Raw genomic sequence first — 26,033 nt, forward strand, 5'->3', positions numbered from 1 at the left:
AGTGCCATAGAATCTCACCAAGGAGGAATACAAAGGCAGCGTAATTTAGACCAACTTCTCTGCAGCAAATACTCTGCTGTACACTTGTACTACGCCAATATAATGGCAAGGTAATACACAGCAACTGAGAGAAGAGCTACACATAGTAGTTCTTCTCAAAATACCATAAACCCAACCACAATCATTTACAATTCTCCTTCATTCCTTACAGCAACAGGTCTAAGCTAGCTAAATTATACCTCCGTATCGATTAACACACTTGCCTGACAAACATATGGAAGCACTTGCAAGTTTTGATTTTTGCATTTTATTCTGCATAACACATTAGATCTATATAATGTATGGGAGCACTCAGAATGCACTTGATATAGTCAATAATTTCTCTCCTCTTTTTCCCTCCCCAGTACGAAAGCTATTCAACAAAAGCTCCTGTATCTTTGGTCAGCTGTCTTAAGCCCACTTTGGGAAAAACATCCATTTTGCTATTATAAGATCTGGAAGCACCTTGTAGGATCTACACCACTGTAAGCTTACTGAATACTATAGTGGCTCTTTGCAATGCTGCATGTACTGCTGTAATTATTTATTCATTTTCCAGATGTAACGAGTAGTAAAATAAATTCTCTGAATCAAACAAGCTTCATTTTATAGTGCCAATTTATAGAATAATTTAGGAGGCACCTTCAGAGGTCACCTATTTCAAGCCCTCAGCTTAAAAGAGGTCCAACTAGACCAAGCTGCTCAGGAACTTGTCCAGTTCAGTCTTTAACCCCTCCAAGGATGATTCTTCATTTGCATTAAATGTCTCCTATGGATCATGCCACCAGGAATCGTATTTATGGGACCTGCACGCTGAAGCTTTCTATTTACTCGATCTTCTCCATTTTCATACTATTTCTTAAAGCCTGGACAAGAAGAGAAGTAAAATACTGCCAGCACACTCAGAGCCACATGAAAATAGGTTCATGTGTCTGAAAAACTTGTTATAATTACATCAACTAGTCAAATAAAAAGACATCATATGTCCCCTCAAATACTGTCAATAAATCCTTGTTCTGTTAGCCACTGGTAAAACTCCCACTTAAAAATATTCCACGCACTGTATGGTACAAACACACACAGTATTTTACACTTGATTTTCCAATATGAAAGCTCAGGTCTTGTAAGGATTTTTCAGGTTTTTATGGAGTTCTTTCAATTTCACAAGTATCTGAAATCTCTTGTCAGTTCATGGCAACAATTCAAAGAAAAAAAAATTAATTGAAGTTTTCTGAATTTAAAAGGGTCATTTTCTGCTTTTGAAAAAGCATTCTAAAAAAAAACCCAACCCAACCCCTTCTTCATGTTTTCGAAGAAAAGTAAGTCCCACCTCCACTGTTATCCAATAATTCATCTTGCCTATACACGGCAATATTTTGTTCTGCTCAGCTGAAAGCCTGCTGAAATACTATTGCCTGCTCAGCCACAAGAGATTCTCGAGTCTTCAGCATTCTGCACATTATTTTAAACACATAATTAAAGAAAGTTTAAAAAAAAAAAATAAAAAATTAAGTGACAGTAGCAGCCGTAAATTCTTAAGAAGGAAGGAAGATCATGAAAGCTGTTTGAAATGTGCAATGAATACAGTATGGTCGGTATTCATTTCAAGGGGCGTGTTACGCTGGCATTACATTATTTGGCAGCGTTAAGTAAAAAAAATAAAATAGTGTAGCTATTCATGGGTATTGAAGGGGACAAGACAGCGAAGACATGAACAGTTTTTCTTATACACAACCTAAATCGAACAGCTTCAGCTACAGGGAACTGTATCAAGGTGTCTCGGGTAAGGACAGACAGAGCCCTGAGAGCCAGACACGCAGGGTAGGAACAGCACCCCCAGAAAAAAAGGGGCTCTTGGAGGCCTGGTTTAAGACTGTGGCTCTTCTTTTATGCCAAAACACCCTTTCTTTTCTCCTTATGCTTTATTGGGCAATACACAGTTTCTAAAACAGATTGTTTTGGCATGTTGTGCTCACTTCCAACGTTACCTGCTGAATACAAAGCTTGAGCAACTGAAACCCAGTGGGAGGTGGGGATAAAAAAAAAAAAAAAAAAAAAAAGGAGTAGGAATCTCTGTATTATTATTGTAAACACAAAAGCCATGCACACATGCAGCACCTCACTTTACTGTAAATCCCACAAAGTAGGGTTTGCTGAAAAATAATGCTCTGAGAGATCATCCACTGCAATCTAGAACAGTCTTAAATACTTTCATAACTGGAATTTTGCTGTTTCAATGCACTAAACAGCAATACATGTGCCACACTAAAACCACCTGATAGGAAAATTTGCTATCTTAAAAAAAAAAGAGATCTGTTCCAAAAGGCAACTATGATGTGCACTTTAAAAGCCTGTTAGACAATTTAAGCAAGAAATGAGTAGACAGTAGCTCAAAATCGTGCCTTCACGTTCGTAGACATTTTGCTGAATAAAATGGTTAACGCAAAAGATTGCGTATGTTAACTCGCTTCTCTAGACAGTAAATTGTGTGATTTCTTGTGTTGAATTTATCAGAGAAATCACGCTCAGTATGATATTTTGATGATTACATTGTTCTTCCCTTGCTTGGAGAAACCGAGGCAACGAAAAATGGTGAATTTTCCAAAGTAGGAAAGAGAAGCAGGATTATCAAACAGATTTTCTGCTCAAACATTTAGTCGTTACTCAAAGGCAAAATTGATTTACTAAAAAAAAAAATAGAGACACTTTCTATAACGTGGGTCAAAACGCAAGTATTTATACCTGTAGAAAGCAGTAATTGTAGTTTCTATCATGTTAACCACTGCGAAGCACTACTATGCTGCTTCTTTTGAAAACTGTAGGCTCATGAGGATTAACTACCGAAATCAGTAGCAAGCTTGGCACAAACACGACATTTGAGCTGGCATGCAGCAACAATTATCTGCGATGCTTTTAAAAATACATATGGTATCAAACACCCAAAAAACCACTCTGTGTTATTGTCACAGTCTATTGGGAGCAAGGACTATCTTCTTTGGGCTTTATGTTTGATAAATATAAAGGCAAACAAGCAATAAAGTGTATTGCGGGGAAAAAAAATAACCTTTAACTGGATTATAGTAGTACCAGATATGGAAAACACTGAAATGTTATTAAGGTAAGATATTTTTAAAAAATATATAATTCTTTTCTGAGAATTAGACATATGTTTGAACTCCTCTGCTATGGTTCATTTGAATTTGCTTCCTAATTACTGCAGTTATGTTTTTGTGTCTTAGTGTGCATAAATACATATTCCTACGTGATTATGGCCCACAGTAACGCAAACGGTTAAACTTTCTGACATGGGGAAAAAATAAAGATTTCAAAAGTGGCAGGAGAGTATCTACTCATTTCAAACACATGATTATCTTTCCATATTTCAAAAGGAAAGGCCTTTTGAGGCATAGAAATATGCATGTGAATAGAAATATATTGAAAAGTCTCAGCTTTCAGGTATAATGCTTTTCAGTTAGAAAGGCATAAGATGGGGGAACTTTCAATTCTCTCTGACACGCTTAAAGAGAGCTGAACACACCACCAGCCTGGCATTATTATTTCTGTCCTCTCTCCCAGCTACTGATGGCTCACTACCACTTGGGCTAAGCTGTGTCGATATCCCAATTAAAAACGACACGAGCAGCGACGAGCTCCTCGGCAGCTGAGCCAGACCTATTTCATACCGAGGGGGTTCTAAGACACAGAACCCATAAACAGGCTGAAAAAATAGTTAAAAGAGAATACAAGAGAGAAGAAACTCTCACCTTGGAAGTATTACTGTAAAAATGACACATTATTTTTCCAGGAAAGATCTCACAAATACAGAAACTCAGTGTCATCTATTTCATCCCTTTTGAAGGAAGGGGGAGTCAGGGATTTTAAAGGAATCTGGGTAATGCCCAAGACAAATTGGTTTTGCTCTCTTCAAAGCAAAAACTTGGCTGAAAAGAAGTTGTCACTAAGTTTGTCACAAAGTCCATTATTCTGATTTTCTTTCTCCTCTCTTATTTTCCCCAGTTTTCCTCCTACAAACTCTCCTCCTGATCATCTTGAATTTAAGTTTCTGCTCCCGCCTTTAAAACTAGTATTTTAGTTTCTGACAAGCTTCGCTGAATACAGAAAAATACAGAATTTTGCAGTTCTGTATTGAATTCTTAATAGAGAAAAAACCCTTTACTTCACCTTTCACTCTTGTGGCAAAGCCTGGCCAAAGCTGAGATACACGCCACAATTAATGATATAAAAAATGTGGTACATCTCTCCTCCCCTCTCTGCAGTGTGGTTCCCATCCTTAGATTTTAGTTCAACTCTTACTGTGGCCAGACTCTCCCCGGTGTTAAGAATATCACCACTAGACACAACTGCCCATGGGAAGGACTTGAACTCTTGTACATGAAAAGCACAATAAAATGAGAGGAAAAATAAACCTATGCCAGGACACAATACAGAGCACAGATTTCCTCAAGCATGCTATGAACACAAAGTTTTTCCAAAAAACAGCATTCTCTGTGCTCAGCCTACAGAAACAAGGATTAAATCCGCCGTCCCTTTTCCCTATATGCCCACGTACACAAACGGTGAACCAGCAAAACCTCACATGAAATAGGCTGGGTCTGAATCGCAGCTTATTATTGTTTGGCGACCCTAAAACAGCCTCACAAAATCCATCAGCTCCAGACGTTCGTGGCCCGTCTCTAGCGCCGCAGTACAGCAGCTCCTCTGGGCTGAACAGAGCCCCCTCTCCCATCAAAGGCCAAGTTATTAAGAAATTGTTTGTCGACTTAGATTGGATTGATCGTTTATTTCCCAAATTCCTTTTCCCATCATTTACTCATTATACGCCTCCTCTCGATGTAAAAGGACATTTATTAGCTTCTGCATTTCTTGTGCTGGCAAATAGAAACATTCTGCAGCATTTCCTGGGGATTCTCTCATTTATCTATCGGTTACGGGACTGAAGTATTTTTAGGGGCAGAAAAAAATTAAAATATCACTCAGACTGACAGCAGTGAAAATGAAGCCGGTATGTGCTTGGGGAAGGCTATTTCAGCCTTTAGGTTTACAAGACTATTTACAAAAAAAGCATGGCAACATTTCACATAAGTATTATTGCTTTATAATGAGAAAAATTACTACCTACAACTTAGGTAGAGAAGGGACTGTTTTTGTAGAATCATTTCGATTGGAAAAGACCTTCATGAACATTGAGTCCAACTGTTAACCTCACACTGCCAAGCCCAGCACTAACCCATGTCCCCAAGCACCACATCTATATGTCTTTTAAACCCCTCCAGGGATGGGGACTCCCCCCCTTCCCTGGGCAGCCTGTTCCAGTGCTTGACAACCCTCCCGGGGAAGAAATTTTTCCTAATATCCAATCTAAACCTCTCTGGTGCAACTTGAGACTGTTTCCTCTCATCCTATAACTTGTTACCTGGGAGAAAAGAGCAACTCCCACTTTGCTCCAACCTCCTTTCAGGTAGCTGTAGAGAGCAGTAAGGTCTCCCCTCAGCCTCCTCTTCTCCAGACTGAACCCCCCCAGTTCCCCCAGCCGCTCCCCAGCAGACCTGTGCTCCAGACCCTGCCCCAGCTCCGTTGCCCTTCTCTGGCCACGCTCGAGTCATTCAATGGCCTTTTTGGGGTGAGGGGCCCAAAACTGAACCCACTCAGCGAGGGGCGGCCTCACCAGTGCCCAGCCCAGGGCTCAGATCCCTTCCCTGTCCCTGCTGGCCACGCCAGTGCTGACACAAGCCAGGATGCCATTGCCCTCCTTGGCCCCCTGGGCACACTGCTGGCTCCTGTGCAGCCGGCTGTTGACCAACACCCTCAGGTCTTCTTCTGTCGGGCAGCTCGCCAGCCACTGCTCCCCAAGCCTGCAGCGCTGTGTTGGGGTTGTTGTGTCCCAAGTGCAGGACCCGGCACTGAGCCCTGTTGAACCTCATACAACTGGCCTCAGCCCATCGCTCCAGCCTGTCCAGATCCCTCTCAGAGCCTTCCTACCCTCAAGCAGATCAACACTCCTGCCCAACTTGGTGCCATCACTTATAAGAGAAAGGGTACTCACAGAATGGTTTAATGCACATAATGTCATTTATAGTTGTTTAAATGGACAGCATCCTTAAATTAGGTACTTCTTGGTTTTCAATGCAATTGCACAATGGACAACAAGAGAACAGAAAACAAGTGGTAACAGGGACTGGTCTGTATTCCACTTTTTTTACATCCAATGATCAGCTTGCCTAGAAGTAAAGTTACTCAGCAATTCAAAAAATGTATGACTATATTAAAAAGATAAATACGTTTAAGGAGAATATTTATATCTGATTCCCAGGAAACTGCAAGACACTAAAGGATTATTCCTGTGGAATTATTCCAAATAACATACAGCCAGTAAAATCTCTAGAAGGTATCATAAAAATTCAGTATTTTAATTCTCAGGTGGTTCAGTCTAGAGTTGCAGTATTTTCTAAATATGTTACCTTAACAAAGAAATCCAAGCAAACTAGCTCACTGAGTGTTGTTTCAGCATAGTGTTAACTTAGTACAGTATTTGTTCCCAAACTTCAACTTCTGTAAAGGAAAGAGGGTGGGAGGAGGGAACAGACCTGAGTGAAATGAAAGCTGCTATTCATTAACTACCCATATGTTAAAACATTTTGCTATATCCTACGAAATGCGATAAACGCTGCCTTTTAACTTTCAAATGACAAATTTCTTCAGTTTATTCCATTTTGACTATTAGAAAAATTCTCTTTCCACGGCACTCTGCTTTGCTGCTCAAGAAGAGGAAGGGGAAAAGCGCAGCCGAAGCTATAAACGAAAACAGAAGCAGACACAATCACTAAGGGTGACTTAGGCAGCACTGACATGTTTATGTTTAACTCCATGCATCCACTAATTTGTATTCATAGAAGGGAGCGGTGCTGGATGAACAACCTGCTTAGGCTAATTAGGATCCGGCGTGTGCTTTTGGGGGACGGTCATCCCGTGGGACAGCCGTGCCTGCTCCCACAGCCCGCTCGCTGTGATTTCCAGTCCTTCCATCAGACAAGGCAAGCAATGGCAGAGGGAACGAGCTATCCAGCTCTCCTGACAACATCATTTCAGAGACAGGAATAAAGAAGAGGGAGAGCGAAGGAGCTGCCCAACATGCTGCTTTACGACTGCTTCCTTTTTTCAGTATTGCCCCATATGTTCCTACTCGCATCACAGCTCAACCTCCCCAGTATTTTTTTATTCATAGAAAAAGCACATACATGTGTTCAGACTTCACAAGCACCAAGATTCAAGTGACTTTAACGCAAACTGAAACACACTCAGAGAAAAATAATGATTAGTGATGACCAGTTGTCATGGGACCGTAAATAAATTCCTATTCTTAAAGTACAGTAGGAGGTCAGTAAATGCTGAGATCCAGAGTAGTGACAATTGTATAACTGTGGAAAAGTTAAGAAAAAAAAAATATACAATTCAAGCAGCGAGGACTTAAAAGCTGCAGGAACAGAAATTTTTTTTTTGAAAGAAATCATCTTTTCAAAGCTACGTGATAGTTGGATAAACACAAAGCACTATATAAATAGCCAGTTCCTGAAGAATATTATTTCCCTGTTTCTTGGGTCAGTAAATCCCCTATTAGCTACCAAAATCTCTAAGAGTTTGAATTTTAGAGGTTTTGAGCATCCTCATCTCCAATCAAAGTCTATCCCACCTCTCTGAGCGTACCCCTGCATAACGCAGAATGCAACCACACCCCAAAAACACACCTTCCCCCACACCTGAGGAAATGTCAGTGCCGAAATACTGTGTGAAATGACACTGAGGCATCCTACAGGCAGAGAAAGAGACTTCAGGATGAGTTTAAAACAGCAACGTAAGGCCAAAAACCATAATGAAATGTAGCAGGAAGAGTGGAGGGAAAGTATCAGTCAGTTCTGGTCAGTGGTGCAAGAAAAATGTAGTAAACCAGAGTTGTAAGAATGATGATGGGTTAGAGAAGGATGCTAATAGAGATAAAATAAAGGGGAAAAACTGCCTAACTGCATCGCAAAAAACACAGCATATTGAAATATCACATAAACCCATCACTGTGGCAGGACTCCAAGCTATTAGTTTGCATCCAGTATACCATTAGCCCTAGGTCTTCTGCAAATTCTTACAAATACAAAACATGGAATTATTCATCTTTTGCCCCAAACTAAAGCTACCAAAAATGAAAAACCATCCCAAGCCATGGTTTTGCACATACTGGATAAAAAAAAAAAAAAAAAAAAAAAAAAAAAAAGGATTGCAAACAACCTCTATGAAACTTGTGGTCACATGTTCAAAGTTATCAGGCGTCTTACTGCAGAGGGGAAAAAAGCCTGGAATATTAGTTATTGCACTTTTTTTGGTCTCCATTTATATAAAGACACACATACAGAATGGAAAAATAATCTATAAACATTTAGAGAAACACCGATACCTAGTATTCAGCATGAAACAACTCCTTATTTTGTTATTAAGCAGCATTTCAGCATTGCTATTGATTGGATATGTGATAGTGAAAGATGAGACCGAAACAAGTATTTTTATTGGAAAAATGTCTCAGAAGAAAACACCATGCATATTTCATGGGCTCAGGGGTAAGAAAAAAAAATAATTTTTATATATATATATATATGGGCAAGGTGTGTATTTAATAACAAACAGCTACTTATTCATAAATGGTAAATAAAAGATAATGAGCATAAAAAAAAAATAAAATCGAGGCTTAAAAACCAGTTGTTCAGAATAATGCTTGTGGCTCAGGAAGATAGGGAGGTAGTGCATTAATGCAGCACTCCAGTCAGAAGGCTACGGCTCAGTCTGTCAATCAGGTTGAGGTTTCAGATATTGTAATTGGTAGCAAGTTTCCTAATCTCAACCTGCCAGGCAAGAAGCGTTCAACAAAAGCTCTATCCCCAAAATATAATGAAATTTGAAGAGAGGAATTTTCTAATATTGGCAACATGAAGCAAGATCACAGGTTGGGTTGACAGCTTTATTATGCTAAACTGACAAAAACATTATGCTCTGGTCAGTACTAAAAAGGGTGGTTTTCATGAGCAGTATGGAAATACAAAGCACTGGGAAACTCTGATGAACTCCTACTTTTATCTCATTGGTGCAGCCTATGAGCTCAGACATAGAAAAGTCTCCCAACCCAAGTACAAACAAAGAAATTAATCTATCTTGATTTTATACTCGGGTCTCTTGCTGCACTGATTTGGGGAAAACTGCAAGAACCCGCTGTCGCAGCTGAATATCCATCTGAAGAAGAAAAGACACCAATAACTTTACAGAAATACCACAATTCATTACAATGATATGATGTGATATACAGCAGAATTTGTCAAATGGAAGCCATAATATATTTTATTGCTTCTATCCGAAAAATGTTTGGAAATAGAGTTAATGTCCTGATATACCCAGGGAGTGTGTGTGTATATGTGTGTGTATATATATATATATATATATATATATTCATTCTTGATATAGGGAGGGAGAAATAGCCAGCCAGCCATATAGAAACAAGAAAAAAACCACTGACATCTCATAAAAAAAGAAGGGGCTAGGATTGATGGAACTGTTTTCCTTCAAAGCATGGATATTTAGAGACTGCTGCTATAATGACTGGTTAAAATTCAAAATTGTGAAGTAATAATTACAGAAGAAATTCTTTCCTGTGAGGGTGGTGAGGCCCTGGCACGGGCTGTCCAGAGAGGTTGTGGCTGCCCCCTCCCTGGAAGGGTTCAAGGCCGGGTTGGACGGGGCTTTGGGCAACCTGGGCTGGTGGAAGGTGGCCCTGCCCGTGGTTGGAACTAGATGATCCTTCACCTCCCTTCCAACCTGGCATTCTATGACTATGAAGCATCTCCATAGCGGCAACTGGAGAAACTCTGAAAGTCGGGGCAGTTACAAGAGATTCCTTTATAGACCATGTTCTCAAAAAAGATGTTGGCAGTATACATTAAAGCTGCTACCAAAACGTTGCTTTACTCATCGATGGCAAGAAAGATGCAAAATATAAAGCAAATTTGGAACACAGTGACTATCCCTGTTGCCATACATTATGCTTAGAACAGAAATCTATTTGAGGGGTATTTTCTATTGCAATGGACAATTTGGTAAAACCTACTGGTATTTCATGTGTCCAAAGAAACCACACATTGCACTTAACCGACAAGTGTGACTTAGCAAGTCTGTCAGCTCTGTGCTAGAGCTAATTCCATTTCTTCATGGAAACGCTGACGAAAGGTTTGCTGAGCTTTCTGTGTCTCCCCTAAGTGCTCAGTACATAGTAACATCAGCCAAAACCGTTTCCTACTTTGCTGGATTCAGCCTCAAGTCTTAAAACACTGTACCTACATCGCTGATATTTGGTTTTGAAAGACATGAAAGAATGAAGTACAAATGTGTGGGGAGTAAACATGTTTGCTCTAGTAAATACAAACTTCTGAACGCAAGAGGTGAGAGGAGAATCATCCGCTGGTTACGAAATTCCTGCTGATACAGTCAAGCAAGATCAAAGGAAGTAAACAGACTGATATCTTAAATAGAAACAAAAATCTTTAAACTGCTAGAATACGTTGCAGGGAATAAATATGTTTGTAGTTACAGTGCTTTATAATAGTCCCTCTCTGTTATCTGCATCTTGCAAACTACAGTTTACGAAAAACACAGCAAACAGATTCTGATTATTTAGTTGTTGAGATTTGAAAAGGTAAACAAGACTCTGAAGCATCTGAACAAATGTGCAACTCGCATTGTTTGCATCTTAGCACTTATGTTCATTATAAACACCTACAAAAAGCCAATACTTGGCTGTGAAGCTGAACTGTATATCATCTCCTTGTCTGAGCACTGGGGCCATCGCTGCAAAGCATGTTGGTCCATCCTAAGCCTTGAATAGAAAAAAGGAAGAGATCATTAAATTATAATTTCCACACACAATTGGTATAAGCATCTCCTACCAACAGGATTAGTATGAACACAAGATCCCAGAATAAAGCTGCTCAGCAGTGAGGATGGCAGTTTAGTGTCTAGTAAATTTGATTTCTCTGAAAAACCTGACACATCATAATAGCGAAATCCTATTTACTGTAGCAAGCAGGATGGATAATACTATTTAACACCTGGTATAGTATGTGCCATCAGCTCACAGCTTTGTGCTCCGTGTGCTCATTTTACCTTAAGGTTAATGCTCCTTGACAGCCTACATGGTAAGTAGAATCCCCAAATTAAGTGCCAAACCTATGATTTGCAAATCCTTCCTCAAAATTTAAGTCATGAAAAAAATGGATGCAGATAAGAGGATCAAATTTGCGGAACTTATGTCTATGTTCTCAGGCTCTGATCTAGCAGTAAGCCCTGTATGGTGCAGGAGTCTCTCCGCACAAAGGCCACTGAAGTCAGCAAGGATACGCACAGAAATTATAGAATTGACAACAAAGAAATATCAGGGCAGTAACTTGTTGACTGCTAAATCTGTAGCGTATGTAACGTAACGCTGAAACATCCAAATGCTATCAGAATAATTTGATTACCTTACCCGGTATGCATATTCACACGCATGCTACTCCATACTGAAAGTATTTCTAAGAAACTCAAAAGCATGGAAACTTAGCTTAAGTGAGAAATACCCTGATTAATACGGGGATACATCTCTTGCTCATTCACACTGATAAACTAAGTAGTTGTGTCATACAGCAGTGTATTAAAATTAATTTCCTTCTGCTTCTGTGAGTAGGGGCATGATTCTCGTAATGATGCATAATAGTTTTATAAAGCAGTGTAACGTGAAAACAGTCGGATTTGCTGCAGAAAATCTGAACTAGGGAGAGTTGCATCATCCTCAAAGTGACAGAAGCATGCAGACACACCTCGCTGGGTCTGTCCGTACGGCGCCAAAACTACAAGCAGAAGCAGGAGAGGCTCTAGTCATGTTTCCTTCATAGCAAAAATACCCTAAAGCAAAAGCAACTGGGTGAAAGATGACGGGGTGTCAGCTGCTCTGCGGACGATGCAACTGTTGCTGTTGACTGGAACCTCCACATCACAGTGACATTAGAGATGTAAAGGTATTTGTGAAGTCTATAGGCACTGGGGCTTGGCATTGACATTGAGACCGGTGGCACGATGGAAGGATGATGGACGTGGAGGAGCTGAAGAGAGCCATGATGGATACAACAGGACCCAAGTGTGAGATTGTGTGTGGGGATACACACAAGAGGCAGTGCGAGAGAAAGACGCTGTAGGATTGTTCCTCCAGGTAGCAAGAAGCTCAATATGCCCAAGATGTTAGTTTGCCTTTTTCTTCCTCTGCTATTTTAAAATTTAAAAAATCAAATGGTTTAAAATACCACTAATGCCACCTTATTATAGTAAATAATTAAGACAATGGAGGGTATACATATGTCAATGATTCGAATACTGAGATCTCTTGGGGGTTTTTTTGCTGTAGCCAAGAAGCACCATCAGCCTGTGAGCAGACAACGAAAAACACTGACAAATTTTTCCTCAAAGCTTAGTGTGCAAACTCCTAAATAACAGCTTTACATCCTAGTCAGATATACAGTATGAGAAGGTTATTCTTTAACTCCTTTGTTAACCTATCTCATTTTGCTTTGCTGCTGTGGAGCATGTAATAACTCATAGCGTATGTGCTATCTTTGACCTAGAAACACTGGCAGCTGTTAGGGGAATCGCTGGGTTTTTGGAAAGTATCAAAAGGTTTTTAGCACATAAACCAAATTTATGAACAGATAGTGCCCTGGAGAATAGAATTGTTTATGTTTTAGTATCACAGCTGTCACTGGTGCACAGTTATTTTGTCCTGTATTAATCCCCTGAAAAGGTTGAGCATCTTCACTCAGTCGCTGAAATATTTTATAATTGACAGACTTCATCTGGCACTGAATATGTATAATAATTTTCTCCATAAGGAGCACACTGTGCTGACACTAATCTGTTCTGTTGTCGTCTCCCTTTATTATCAATGTCTGCATTGTTTTTTCAGCAGCATTGAAGAACACAAATACGAAGCTTCTAATTGAAAAAGCTAAGTAATCAAAAAGCCAATTAATCATACAGATGAGCTCTGACACTCAATGATGCAACAGACTGAAATACCACATACGCATGACTGAAGTATTTTTAAAGTGTGCTTATTTGATGTAAGAATGATCTGAGAATGTAATTAGCATTCTTTGTCACAGGTGACAGACTCATATGGCACATTTCTTCATACTGAAATTACTGAGCTCCGCTTACTCCGCTCCCACCTCACGCCCCATCCTGATCCTCCCGCTGCTGAGCAGCCCATACTCTGACTCTGTGTACCTTTCACTGAAATCAGGACAAGTTTAAGAACAAATAACCAGCCTATTACCCTGCTCTGTAATTTCCAGAACATTAGGCCTTTCCAGACCTTCCTTTTTTTCTTAAAGCTCTACTTCCATCCCATTGCTCAAAAATCACCAATACAGAATCTCACAAATGACCTTAATAACGGCTGCAGGCACCAGCCTCAGTGAAGCTGGGATTGCAGGAGACATGACCTCTCTGCTTCAGCAGGTTTTCATTCTGTAATCTGCACATCTCTGAAAAAGTTCAAAGCCAGATCTGGAGTACAAAGTTCACCTCCTTTCAGAGCTCCAACAACTCTTTTTTTGTGTGGAAGAGATATGCACATGTACTTTGAAAACAACCTGGATGGCAATTTGGCAAAGCAAAGGTTCCTTAGCTTACAAATAAAAAGCCAGAATGAAAAGCCAAGCTTAGCATCACGAGAGCTCCACTCTGAAGACAGCAAACATCACCCAAGGCATAAACCAGTCAATTCAGAACTGCCCGCTGTAGCCCTGGAGACTTCCAAGTCCAAGAAGAGGAAGCGAGAGATGGCAGAGATCACCTATGTCACCATCGCTTGGTGGACAACACTTCAGTAGTGCTCAGATACGCTTATTTATAGTTCATCATCTCATCTGTACACAAAAGTGATTCACTCACGTGCCTGTTAAAGCGCAATTCCACACTGGAAGCCTCAATTAACAGCAGCAAGTGAAGGCACTGTATCAGCGACCTAGCAACACTAAGAATAAAACCTTATTTGCTGCATAGCACTCTAAAAAGGTAAAGCAAAAAAACTTTCAAACAAAGAATCACGGTCTATCACACATCCTTTGCCACGAATTACTCCAGTACTACTTGCACCACGATGATAAAATTGAAGGCCAATAACTAAGAGCAGAGGCACAACCACCCCATAGGAAGCCACCTTGGATGAAATACTGCAGAAAATTTTCCCTCTAACACCAGCCAGTTATTTGAGAATAAGGAAGGTATTCTGTGGGGGGGTTTTGTGAAGGATCTTAATTTTTTAACTGTTTAAATAATGCAGTTTTACAATCATTAAACTAATTTACCCTCATCCTTTCAAACTATTTTTCATTGCTAAGAACATGACTTCATTAATGTCATCTTCAAAAAGGCAGGACAAAACACTGAGACAGTATCTGATATGCCCTCTATTTAAAATATTAATTAAGACCAATTATACACACTGATAATTCATACAACATGCTCTTCTTCCTGATCCATAAAAACAAGGGGTTTTCTTCTATCCTGCTAAGCTGCATAAATGAATATATATCTTGTTAATGCTGTTTTCACAACTAGCTAAAAAAAAATTCCAAATTAATCAACAATAGGTAGGCTCAGGAAGAAGGCAGAGGGGGAAAGAAGGCAAATGTATTCAGACTGAAGGTTACAACCAACCTGGGATCTCGAAAATTATGACAGTAGTAATTATTTGAAATTAACACCCTATAAAATAATACCCTATAAAGAAAAAGAATGTTAACAGCAATATGGTAAAACACTGTAAGCATGTCACACAGCTTACCAAACTGTTCTGAACAGTTTAGTTTCAAGTCTACTGTGAAAAAAGACACAGAAGTGCTTTTTGAACATGGCATAAACAACTTGCAATTAACATTAAACTCTCCACATACTAGTGGCTTTTGGAGGAACCACCAACTCCACCCAGCGAAAGCAACTGTGGGCCGCAACAAAAGAAGAAACTCAGTATATATCTGCACACTTCACGTGCAATTTTAAGACTATTTGGTGATACTCCTTCATTTACACCAGCTTTTCAGCAGTGCTGGTATAAAAGTAAGCTCGTTCAGATTATTTCTCTGTATGTAATTACTGTGTCAGACAAAATCTCGTTGCAAATGTGAGAACTTAGTACAGGAAACAATATTCTCAACATTAAAGCCTCCATCTTGTCAATATTAAGCCAGAAACAGTAGCAGTTAATACCAAAAAACCCTCTGGCCACTGTTTTAATCTTTATCTCCTTAGAAAAGTCATCGTGTTTAACAGTAAAACATAACCAGAAAGTCAGTAGCAGAAACCGACAGAAAACTCTTCATTAGAAGGGAAAGAAGGCTTACCCTTTCTTCCAGTCGAGCCAGCTGCTCTTTGTAGTAGGCATCATGCTTCTTCAGTTCTCTGTCCTTCTCCTCCAGCTGCTTGGCCTAAAAAAAGAAGTAGAAAGATAAAACTGGATCAAGAAAGAGCCTCACTTACAAAGCAAAACATCTACTCTAAATTGTACCAGTAAGGAATATACAACGATTGATTGAGAACTGCAGTCTATTAGTTTTTGCCAAACAGTGTATTAATAAAGATGATGATTGCTGCATTGAAAATGTAAAGAGATTGTCTATTGTACTGGGCTTTTTCCTTCGCTCCTCAACAGCTGTGCCACAGTTTGTCCAAACGTATTTAGAAATGTCACGAAGATGGAACCAAGCACATCATGCCGAGATAATTTTTTTTTTTTAATTAACTTTGCAGATCACTTCTGAACTTAGGGTAACTTGCTCAACCTACCTAAAAAATGTATGCAGAACCTGAATATTTAACTTTTTTTGTTAACTGTTACTACGTGGACATATTGACATGAGAAAAGCTGAACTTGCATCCACATATTTGTAGGCAGTGGTAAAAAGAATTTATTTGAAGTAGCTGTTTTTTCTTTAAAACCCCAATTCAGGAATGCATTTAGCACATGCCTAATTCTAAACACATGAACATTTGGAAAGAACCAAATGCTTACATATTTGCAAAAGCAGATCGAAAAAATACATCTAAAACTCTGCTGTCCCCTTTAATTAGTAATCATTCCTCTGGAAAGTCCTAGATCAGCTGAAGTATTCAACCAAGCAAGCTGAAACTCTTTGCTGTAGGATCACTCCCATGTCCAATATCTTAAAATAATACAGAATAATTTTTAATATCTATCTTTTGATGACTAATATGACTTGTGTATTCATTTAAGAGACACTGCTTCCAGCACTACTGAGCAAATTGACATGTTTTTGGCTTTTCATCTGTAGTATGTAACAATATCTAGTATTAAGGGGACTCATTAAGAATTATAGAATACATTAAAAGAGCACACATTCACACAGAATACATACAAAGCTGTAAAACCTCCAGAGGAAATACCAGACAAGTGATTTTTAACAAGCTATGGAGAATTTAATGCCTAAATTATCAGTGCAAATTCACTCCAGGCTCATAATGTTTTAATAATAAAATATCGTTAGTGACTAATAATTAACTATCAGTGGTCATTACCACAATTGCCTATTCAACATTAGTCATTTACCTCTAACATTATTTTCACCCGTACTACAAAGCCAGCTGCAAAAAGTTCCTATTTTAGCAGCACCATGTGAAATGGTAAACTGTTGTAGCCTTACTTCTAGAGATGATATCTCCAGGTCACACTCCTAGAAGCATGTCAGAAAACTTACACCACATACTGTGCTATACTTGTATAGATACAGGACTTAATTCTCTTTGTCAAGATTCGTTTTGGATTTTTTTTTTAGCAAAGAGTCAAAGAATTAAAAAAAAAAAACAACCTTTGGATTTTTGGTTGTTCCTTACTTAACTACTTACCTTTTTTTCTATATCCTGAAGCATGTAAAAAAAAACCAACACAAAAGTCAAATTTAATTTACTATATAATGTTGAATAGAAAGAAAGCAAAAAAATGCATGCATGCCAGGCGTATCTGTAATCTAGAAAAATGCAGAAAACTATCTGAAAGGTTTTTTTAATGCAACTTCACCAAAAATAACCCTGCTCATCCAAACAGCACACAGCCAAATTTTAATTCTACTTGGATGAACCAAACCTTCCCCTCTGCCAACCTCTTCAACATCTTCAGTGTAGTGCCACAGAGCACACGCTACAGCCCTGTCCACCACCACTTAAATCAGCCTTTATTCACTAATTACAGGTTTTTCCAAAGCTGATTACGCTAAATAGTCCACAGCCTAACTAACATGCTTCGTATGGATCATGGTTTTGCTTTTTCTAGATAATCCCTGTACGACCTCCCAGACCTGGTGGTTATAGAAAGAGCTGAAAATTCATTGCAGGTTGTGCCTCCCCTAAACCATCCTCTCCCAAATATCTTAATACAATATTTTAATGCATTACCATAGTTACCCATACACAAATATTTTATGTCAAACCACCTCACGACCCCTGAAATATCTGCAAACACAAGAACATTCCTTGTGTGTGAGTGGAGTTAAATAGGCAAGTGACAAAGAAAACGTAAAATTAATGTTCCATAACGCTTCTGAGAACTCAGTTTAAGTTTTAGTTCTTACAATTCAATAGTGTTTCACGTGAGTCTGTCGATGACCTGAAACCAAGCAGCAAGACTGACTTTGGAAAGTCAATAAGATATAATAAAACCCATGCAAGAGCACCATGACTTAATTCACCTGCCCCACTACTGATGATTCACAAGAGCAGAAATTTTCAGGGTGTAAAAACACAACAAGTCAAGGGCACAGTAATGATGGAGGAGATGAAACCCATCCTCTCCTCCAAGTCCAGCTGAGTTGAAACTCTTTTCATGTCTTGCTTGCTGATCAAATACCATTCAAAAAGGACAAATGTATTTGTTTAATGGTATCTGATCACTAAATTTATATATATGGAAGAAAATATGAGCAGGGGAAATGCAAAGAACATTTGTTTCAAGGATATTCATCTGAATGCAAGTTTTTGCCCTGGAAATTTTTTTTTTTGGGGGGGTTGATTTTTGGTTTTGGTTCCCTGCCTCCCAAAATAATTAGTGATCAAAACAGCTGGATTTTACTGCACCAAGGATATGGGGCCAAGAGGTGAATTAATAGTCACGCTGCTTATTGCCCTGATCCTATCAAAACTTTCATATCACTGATAAAGTAGAAATATTAGATGATAAGAATACTAAATAATACCTATATCCAAAGGTTTGGTTCCCTATATTATGAAAGTAACTGGAAGACTTGTCAGGCCAGTAAGAAACTGAGAAAAAAAAAAAAAACTTCTTTCATATAGCTACTATCCCTGGCATTTGTACAGTAACGCAGACGCAGCAAAGTTGGGGAAAAAAAAAAAAAAAAGAAAAAAATTATTCATTTATACAAGAGACAATATAAATATGCCAACAGAAAAGAATTCACTGCAGAAATAAAAACCTGTAAGGTAATATTATATTTATGGGGCCGCAGCAACATGATCCCAGTGAATATCAATTAGCCGTAACAAAATAATTAACAGTAGCCATGTATTCAATTAGCTGAATGCTGCACTTCAGCTGTAAACGAGATTGGAACGGGTTCATTGCTTCTTCACAAAGTAACTCTAATAAACAAAGCGTTTGCCTGGGTGTTCTTTAGAAAACAAATTCAGAAGGTCACCTTTGAGAGGCAGCCCATCTTCCCAAGCCTACCCAAAATTAAACTCCAAAACCAGATCACGAATATTAAATACTTCAGAATCACTAGGAAGTTGGACCAAGATTTAAAGGCCAACCTGGGTTTCATTTTCAAAAGTAGTGCCTGGATTGACAGTCAGAGAGGGACTGGGGGGGGTGAGAATGAGCCAGAGTGTGCCCAGGGGGCCAAGGAGGGCAACGGCATCCTGGCTTGTGTCAGCACTGGCATGGCCAGCAGGGACAGGGAAGGGATCTGAGCCCTGGGCTGGGCACTGGGGAGGCCGCCCCTCGCTGAGGGGGTTCAGTTTTGGGCCCCTCACCCCAAAAAGGCCATTGAATGACTCGAGCGTGGCCAGAGAAGGGCAACGGAGCTGGGGCAGGGTCTGGAGCACAGGTCTGCTGGGGAGCGGCTGGGGGAACTGGGGGGGTTCAGTCTGGAGAAGAGGAGGCTGAGGGGAGACCTCCTGGCCCTCTGCAACTCCCTGCCAGGAGGGGGCAGAGAGGGGGGATGAGTCTCTGGAGCCAAGGCCCCAGCGCCAGGCCCCGAGGGAATGGCCTCAAGCTGCCCAGGGCAGGGTCAGGCTGGCTCTGAGGAAGGATTTCTGTGCAGAAGGGGCTGTTGGGCGTTGGAATGGGCTGCCCAGGGCAGGGGGGAGTCCCCGGGATCCCTGGAGGGGTTGAAGAGTCGGGCTGAGCCAGCGCTGAGGGATCTGGGGGAGTTGGGAACGCTCAGGGGGAGGGTCATGCTTGGGCTGGAGGAGCTGCAAGGGCTTTTCCAACCTGGTTGATTCTGTGATTTAGCACAGCACTGGTATGAGTTTCCATCACTGGAGAAATGGATGTCTACAACAGAATTCCCGTGCATTGCCTCGTACGTGGCTACAGGGACAATTGCAGGGCAGCCCCGTGATGAAGCCAAACTCTTCTCATGGTGGATACAACAGACACAGATACATTTTGTCCTTTGTGAGGGAACAAATAAGCAGCTGACTGAAAACGTATGTTTAATAATTCTTTAAAAATAAAGGAATCCAGTTAGCTGCATATGGCAAAGTTCAAGGTGCGTGCAGTCTTATAATTGCTATTTTTTAATAAGTTGCAGGGGATAAACCATTACCAGGTAGCTTAAGAGAAATCTGTAGGCAGATTTCAAAATCAGCTCTTGAAGCACTCGGAAGTCCCAGGTCTACAGCTGCCCCCTCAGTGCAGACTTCAAGCTCCAAATTCATTAACATCCACCGAGCTTACAGCAGAACACCGCTGAGATGGCTTCAGTCTGTATTTTTCTGGCAGAGAAGAATAACCTGCTTGAAAATAAAAGTCCAGTTTTACACTGGATTTATAAATCACCGCCAGCCATCTGCAAGTGCTCTGCCTAGGTCTTGCCAAGCTGCTCCATGGTCATTTCCTCATCAACCCATCATGAACGAAGGGTAAGTGGGCAACCAAAGGTCCAGGTCTCTGAATCCACATTCAAGACTGTGGGTGAGACCAGGCGTTGGGTCTGGGGGCAGAAAGAGCACCCGGTCACAACAAGACCAAAGGGATCTGCCAAATGAAATGCTAACTACAGCAGTGAGGGCTTCTCTCATGAGAAAGGTCACATGAAAGATCCACAGGCCTTCAGGGGCACCCGTGTACTTGAAGGATAATGGATTAGCAGGCAAAAGAAAGTGGTGGCAGAGGGCTGGCCTTCAGCAGCTGCAGAAGCACCACCTCGCAGGAGAACTGCTGGCAGGTCAGGATCAATGCGATGCAGCAGTACTACAAAAAAGCAGGATCTCAAAAAACGATCTTTCACCATTAGCTGTTGGGAGATTTTCCATTTGTTTTGCAACTTGAGGTTTGCTCACCGACAACCTGTGGGTTGAATTCATGAGCTCACTGACAGAGATGTCACTCAGGGACAGACAACGACTGCCACACTATAAAACAGTTACTCAGCATTTGATGTCCACTAAATTGCTCTGCCCAGAAACCCTTTTTCAGTGGACTATGCTCGCCCGTCATGTACAGTCCCATGTAGTCACGTTTGCATGTTGATAATATCAGATGAAAAAGGCTCATTACTTGAATACATTATCAGCAAAACTACAGTCTTCATTCACCACATATAGTGTCCCAATAAAAATGATTCTCAGTTTCCACATTTAATATATGTTGGATCGCAACAGGTTTAAATTTTAACATGTATTTCAATATATAAATATACACATCATTCTGAATGGGCAATAGGAGTAACTTATGGCTATTCTTAAAAACATATGCTTCTCCCTTCCCCCTCCAACAATTCCTTTTTGAAGCCATCACTAGTCACAAAATCCTTCCTAACCACAAAAAATGATCCAGACACATGACTGAAAAAAACTATGTTAATTTTCACTTGTAAAGGTAGAGAGTATTTACGAATTAGAAACAGCAACAACAATAATGCATTGTAAAACATATCCTTTGACAACTGTAATTAAAACAAGCTTTTGTAATTACCAGTAAATGTGCTACAGTACATTTTCTAAAAATAATGAAGAATGAGTAGTGCAAATAAAAAAAGATGAGGCTAATGAAGATAATTAAAAAATTAAATTTACGAACAAGTTCAGATCTAGTCTATACAGAACATGTGACGTGGAAGCTTCATTTAATAAATCTAGTTATAGACCAAAGGAGAAAAAAACAAATGTACACTGTGTCAAACAAGAGAGTTATGGATTCCAATTTCTAATGTAAACCACAGGAATATGCAACCAAAATCCAAAGGAACATTGTTCTCCACCAAGACAGAAGTTCATTGATCTTCTTGTCCCAAGAAGAGGAGCTTCTGTTACTATGGTAGAAGTAAAAAGCTGAACAAGGAAAATGTGGGACACTTGCTGAAGCTGGTGGATGATTTAGGGAGAGCAGACACATATAGCTGAGGTACTCAAAGGGACCCCAGGAAGCCATGTAGTTCCTACTCCAAACAGGGTCAACTAAGAGGCCATTTCTGGTACTTGAAGGCCGTATCCAGTTGGTTTTTGAAAACCTCCAAGCATGGAGACTGAATCACCTCTACTGTGCCTTCTTCATCAGCAAGGTCTCCTAGACACTGTGTACAGAGACAGGGTTCAAGCCAGAGAAGCACAGTAAGTACTGAGTCACGAATCACTTGAGAGGACTCTGGGTTCCTTCCAGCCAGATTTATTTTATGATCCTATCCCTAAAACAAGAGGCAGAAAGGTGACATTGTACCAAGCTACTTTGAAATAAGCAATGTGAGTATTAAAGAAAAGCTCTACTTATCCCCAAACTCTGCTCCTCATCCAGTGAATTATCTGGTTTGTTCAGTTTGGTATCAATAGATTCTGAAGATTTTATTTTCTTGACAATAAAAATTAAAATACATGGATGATTATTCTATTCATTAGCAATATGCACAAATGCCTCGTGTTTCCATCCAAACACAGTTCAAAATAAAAAAGAGATGTTAAACAAATGTGTATTACATATATGTATGTCCACAGGAGTAGAAGGAAGTCAAGACTATTTCTGAAACTTTATATATGTATACATGTTTTTCATTTAAGTAACACAGTCCAAAAAGATCAAACATTTTAAAGACTATCTGTACCGCTGCCAGGTATTTGTAGCAATTCAAATGTCTATAACCATTTCTGACAGCTTCTGATGTTTCAGTCGTATGTCAAATACGTACAGTTTTCCACTAATCCTAAAGAAGCACAGACTGCTCCGTGTGAGCCAAAGCTGATTTCTCTATATAAAAATGGAGCAAGAGGACTATTATCCTGTAAAATTCAGGGAAAACAACAGTCAGTAAAGAGATTTAGGATTACGTTCTACTCCCATCTTTGTTGCTATACCGCTGCTGTAGAAGTCATAAATATTTGCCCTTTTTTACTGCGTTCAGAATGGATCTAATAATAATTTTACAGGAGTACTTTGAAATTTCTGGATGAAACGAACATCAGAAGGATAAAGAAAAGATATTAGTAAGCACTGCGAGCCAATATTTGATATACTTCAAAACAATACATCATGTAAACCAAAGGAAAACATATAGAACCACCAGCCTTCCAGAGGTGTTTTCAATCCAGTTCACCACTGAAGTCCAAAAAAAGAAACTTGCACATCAGTTGCCTAATACCTAAATATTCAAACTAGAGAAAATTTTTAAATCTTCTAAGCTTTCATTCTAGGAATCTTTATTCCTGCTTCAGGAATCCAGCATCGTTTGTCAACATTTTGATATTGTATTATCAGATTTTTTAAAAGCTACAACCTATTTCTTTTTGTCTTGTAAACTGAAGACTCCGTAGACGGAAAGTAAACAGTGAAATAATTCTTATAGATGCGGCACTAATATAAGCAATGAGAACTCAGTATCTCATTGAAGCCCACTTCAAAGTCAATCTCATCTGAAATCACATAGATAACTTACTGTAGCAAGGTCTAGCAGCTTCAGGGACAACACGTTCTCCAATGTTATTTTCCATCCGTGAATATCCTGCTTCTCGTATCGAGTGATCGTAACTACACATGAATTAATAGAAATTTCTTTCAACAGAAGTTGCATCATTGGAACTGGCTTCTCAGTCCATTCTCCTGGCAACCAATTTTCACTAATAGCAAAAAATGATGATGCCCAAGTAGGTAAATCCACTTTTGAATACAAAATAAGAGTACACTTATTTCTTCTCAGCTGTTCAAGTTATTGATTTCTGTTTAAGACACAAAATTGAATCACTTGTAACTACATCAGGTGTTTTTCAATTTGAAAGATACAATATAAGCAGCACCTTCATTTTTGGATGTTCAAGAAGGCACTACTTCAAAATATCTTTAAGACAATAGATTTTCTGTATGCTTTTTGAAAGTAGATCTTGTAAAATTGAACTCTTCAGTAATAAACAAACGGTCAGAACTCATTGACTCTGTCTCAAATAATGCAGCCATACTGTTTACCATTATTCCAAAACAAAGAGATTTTCTTAATCAGCTTGATAATAAAAGAACTGCAATTAGTTTATAATTTCAAATAGAAGTTGTAACTCAGAAACAAGCTGGTCTTTTAAATGGGGCATATGACTTCACAGTGAAATATTTAGGTATTCAACCTCAGCATTATCGAGGGAATATCGTTTTGGTCAGCTTTGGGAATGCTACAGCTTTCACAAAAGACCTTCTCTTATCAAGAAAGACGAAAAATTCACCTGGTAAAGAAAATATTTGTAGCTAATTGGTACGCCATATATATAAAAGATATACAAAATTTATTCCAATTAATAAGTTACTGCTTTTCAGCTCTTCTGTTTCGTCCTTTGTGGCATTTCGAAAACTTGATTCAAGCAAATAACAGGACAGTAACATAGTTCTTTTCATCATATCTCTAAAGTATTTAACTGTGAAAATCCTACATGATAAGAAAAGTTACTGTACCTGTTTAAAAGACTCTAGCAAAGCTAGAAAGCAAAGCCTTGGGAAAGCAGAGGGAAAGGGCAGGAATCGTGTGTGGGGATACAGCAAGATTTAATGCTCTTTGTATTTTAATTACCAAATTACAATGCTGGTCTTTCAGAATTTCCTTTAAAGCTTTAGCAAATTATTCTGAAATAAACCCACAAGAGAATTACTGCCTTGAGTAGAGTACCTCTGAAAGGAGCCAGGATTGATTTATATATTGATTATTGGTGAGCATCTTCCCTTTATATAATCCTATAACACGTGTCATTGAATTTCCATGTCCAACTTCCATTCACTGCACTTTTATTTCTCTTCTCGTTTGATTGCAGAGTCTCTAGGGCAGAGCCTCGAACTCACTACACATCTGTGCAGTGTTTAACATAATTATACTTCAAGCTCTGCTGGTGTTTGCATTATTCTAACAGAAATAAATAATACTCTAAGCACAAAAAATATATAAAAATATATAAAACTGATGGAAAAAGCAGAGTCGATGCAAGAGCATCATGGGGATAAACATTTGATTTTTTTCTAAAGACCACGCTGGAAAAACAAATTAATATAATTTTAAATATTTTTTTTAAAACCCCGCCCAGTTCAGATAGTATATGTCTGAGTGTGCTAGTAATTTGGGACTGAACAACTGAAAAGAGCCCAAACTTATAAATGTCAATTACTAACTGGAGGCAGGAACTACATTTAAGAGAGGGTCTGATGCTAATATTTCTATTCCTTATTCTGGCATCCTTGTCATGTAAATTTGTTGACGGAACATTTAGAGTGATTAACATTGCAGGGCACTGACTGGCTGTTACAAAAACAAAGTTCTACATTTTACTACAATTTTTTCTCACACTAGCAAAGAATAAAGCAGTTGACTAATGGGATATTCAAAAATAGTTGAACAATATCTTACACAAAGAAAAATGTAAAGCAAATAATCATAAAAGCCAATTAAACGGTCAAAGCTTTAATAAAAAATTACGGGCTAGAAACGGCCAAAAAGATCAAACCAGAGAAGATTACGTGGTCAATGTCCCATGTTTCAGGCAGTTCACAATTGAGATGACTTCAGCAGTCATCTAGAAAAAGGGGTATGTTGGGACAACAGCAACTGGAAATCACGTTAATTCACAAAGACCACGGAGAACATCATGAGAAGCTGTTAAGTTTCAAAGACCAGACAACCTGAAGACAGGTCGGACAATCAGGACAAATGGAAAATAATACAACTTGGAAGCAAAAGTCTGCACCAGCCGCATGAAACATTTTTATTCTGATTGTAAAGCCCCAGAGAAAGACTTTCTATTCCTGCAGGCAAACCAATAAAACCTTGTCCTGTGCATAACAATAGCCAAATAAATAAATTTATGAACAAAAGGGGAAAGAGAAGACAACACCACACCGAGATTGCATTATTTGACATAAACTAAAGTCCCAGATCCTCCTAGAGCTCTGATCACTACAGCCAAAAGTTTCAGAGAAGAAAGAAGCTGGAGATATATAAAGACCAAAAAAACCATCACAAGGGCTTTGTGTACATAGAAGGGTAGGTGATAGAGGTATACCAAATAATTAAATGTTCAGAGAAGGTGAGTCAGGCTCTCTTATTTACTCCTTCTCATAATACAAGACCGAGGAGATACTCAGCGAACAGTGAAATTGAAAAGCAACAAATTTGAAACCAATTAAATGCATAATTAACCTGCAGAACTCA

The 26,033-nt window shown here is 39.2% G+C and overlaps 1 protein-coding gene across 2 annotated transcripts in view; it reads right to left on the reverse strand.

Annotated features, from left to right (window-relative positions):
* CHCHD3 (coiled-coil-helix-coiled-coil-helix domain containing 3) overlaps positions 1-26,033 on the reverse strand; it is a 163,089-nt gene that overhangs the window by 43,140 nt on the left and 93,916 nt on the right. For both annotated transcript variants that reach the window (XM_074903541.1, XM_074903540.1), the window contains exon 5: positions 15,519-15,602. In XM_074903541.1, the coding sequence (XP_074759642.1) occupies positions 15,519-15,602 (84 nt within the window). The remainder of the gene's footprint in view (positions 1-15,518; positions 15,603-26,033) is intronic.

Source organism: Athene noctua, chromosome 3 (genome assembly GCF_965140245.1).
Source record: "Athene noctua chromosome 3, bAthNoc1.hap1.1, whole genome shotgun sequence".
In the NCBI taxonomy this organism is placed as follows: Eukaryota; Metazoa; Chordata; class Aves; order Strigiformes; family Strigidae; genus Athene; species Athene noctua.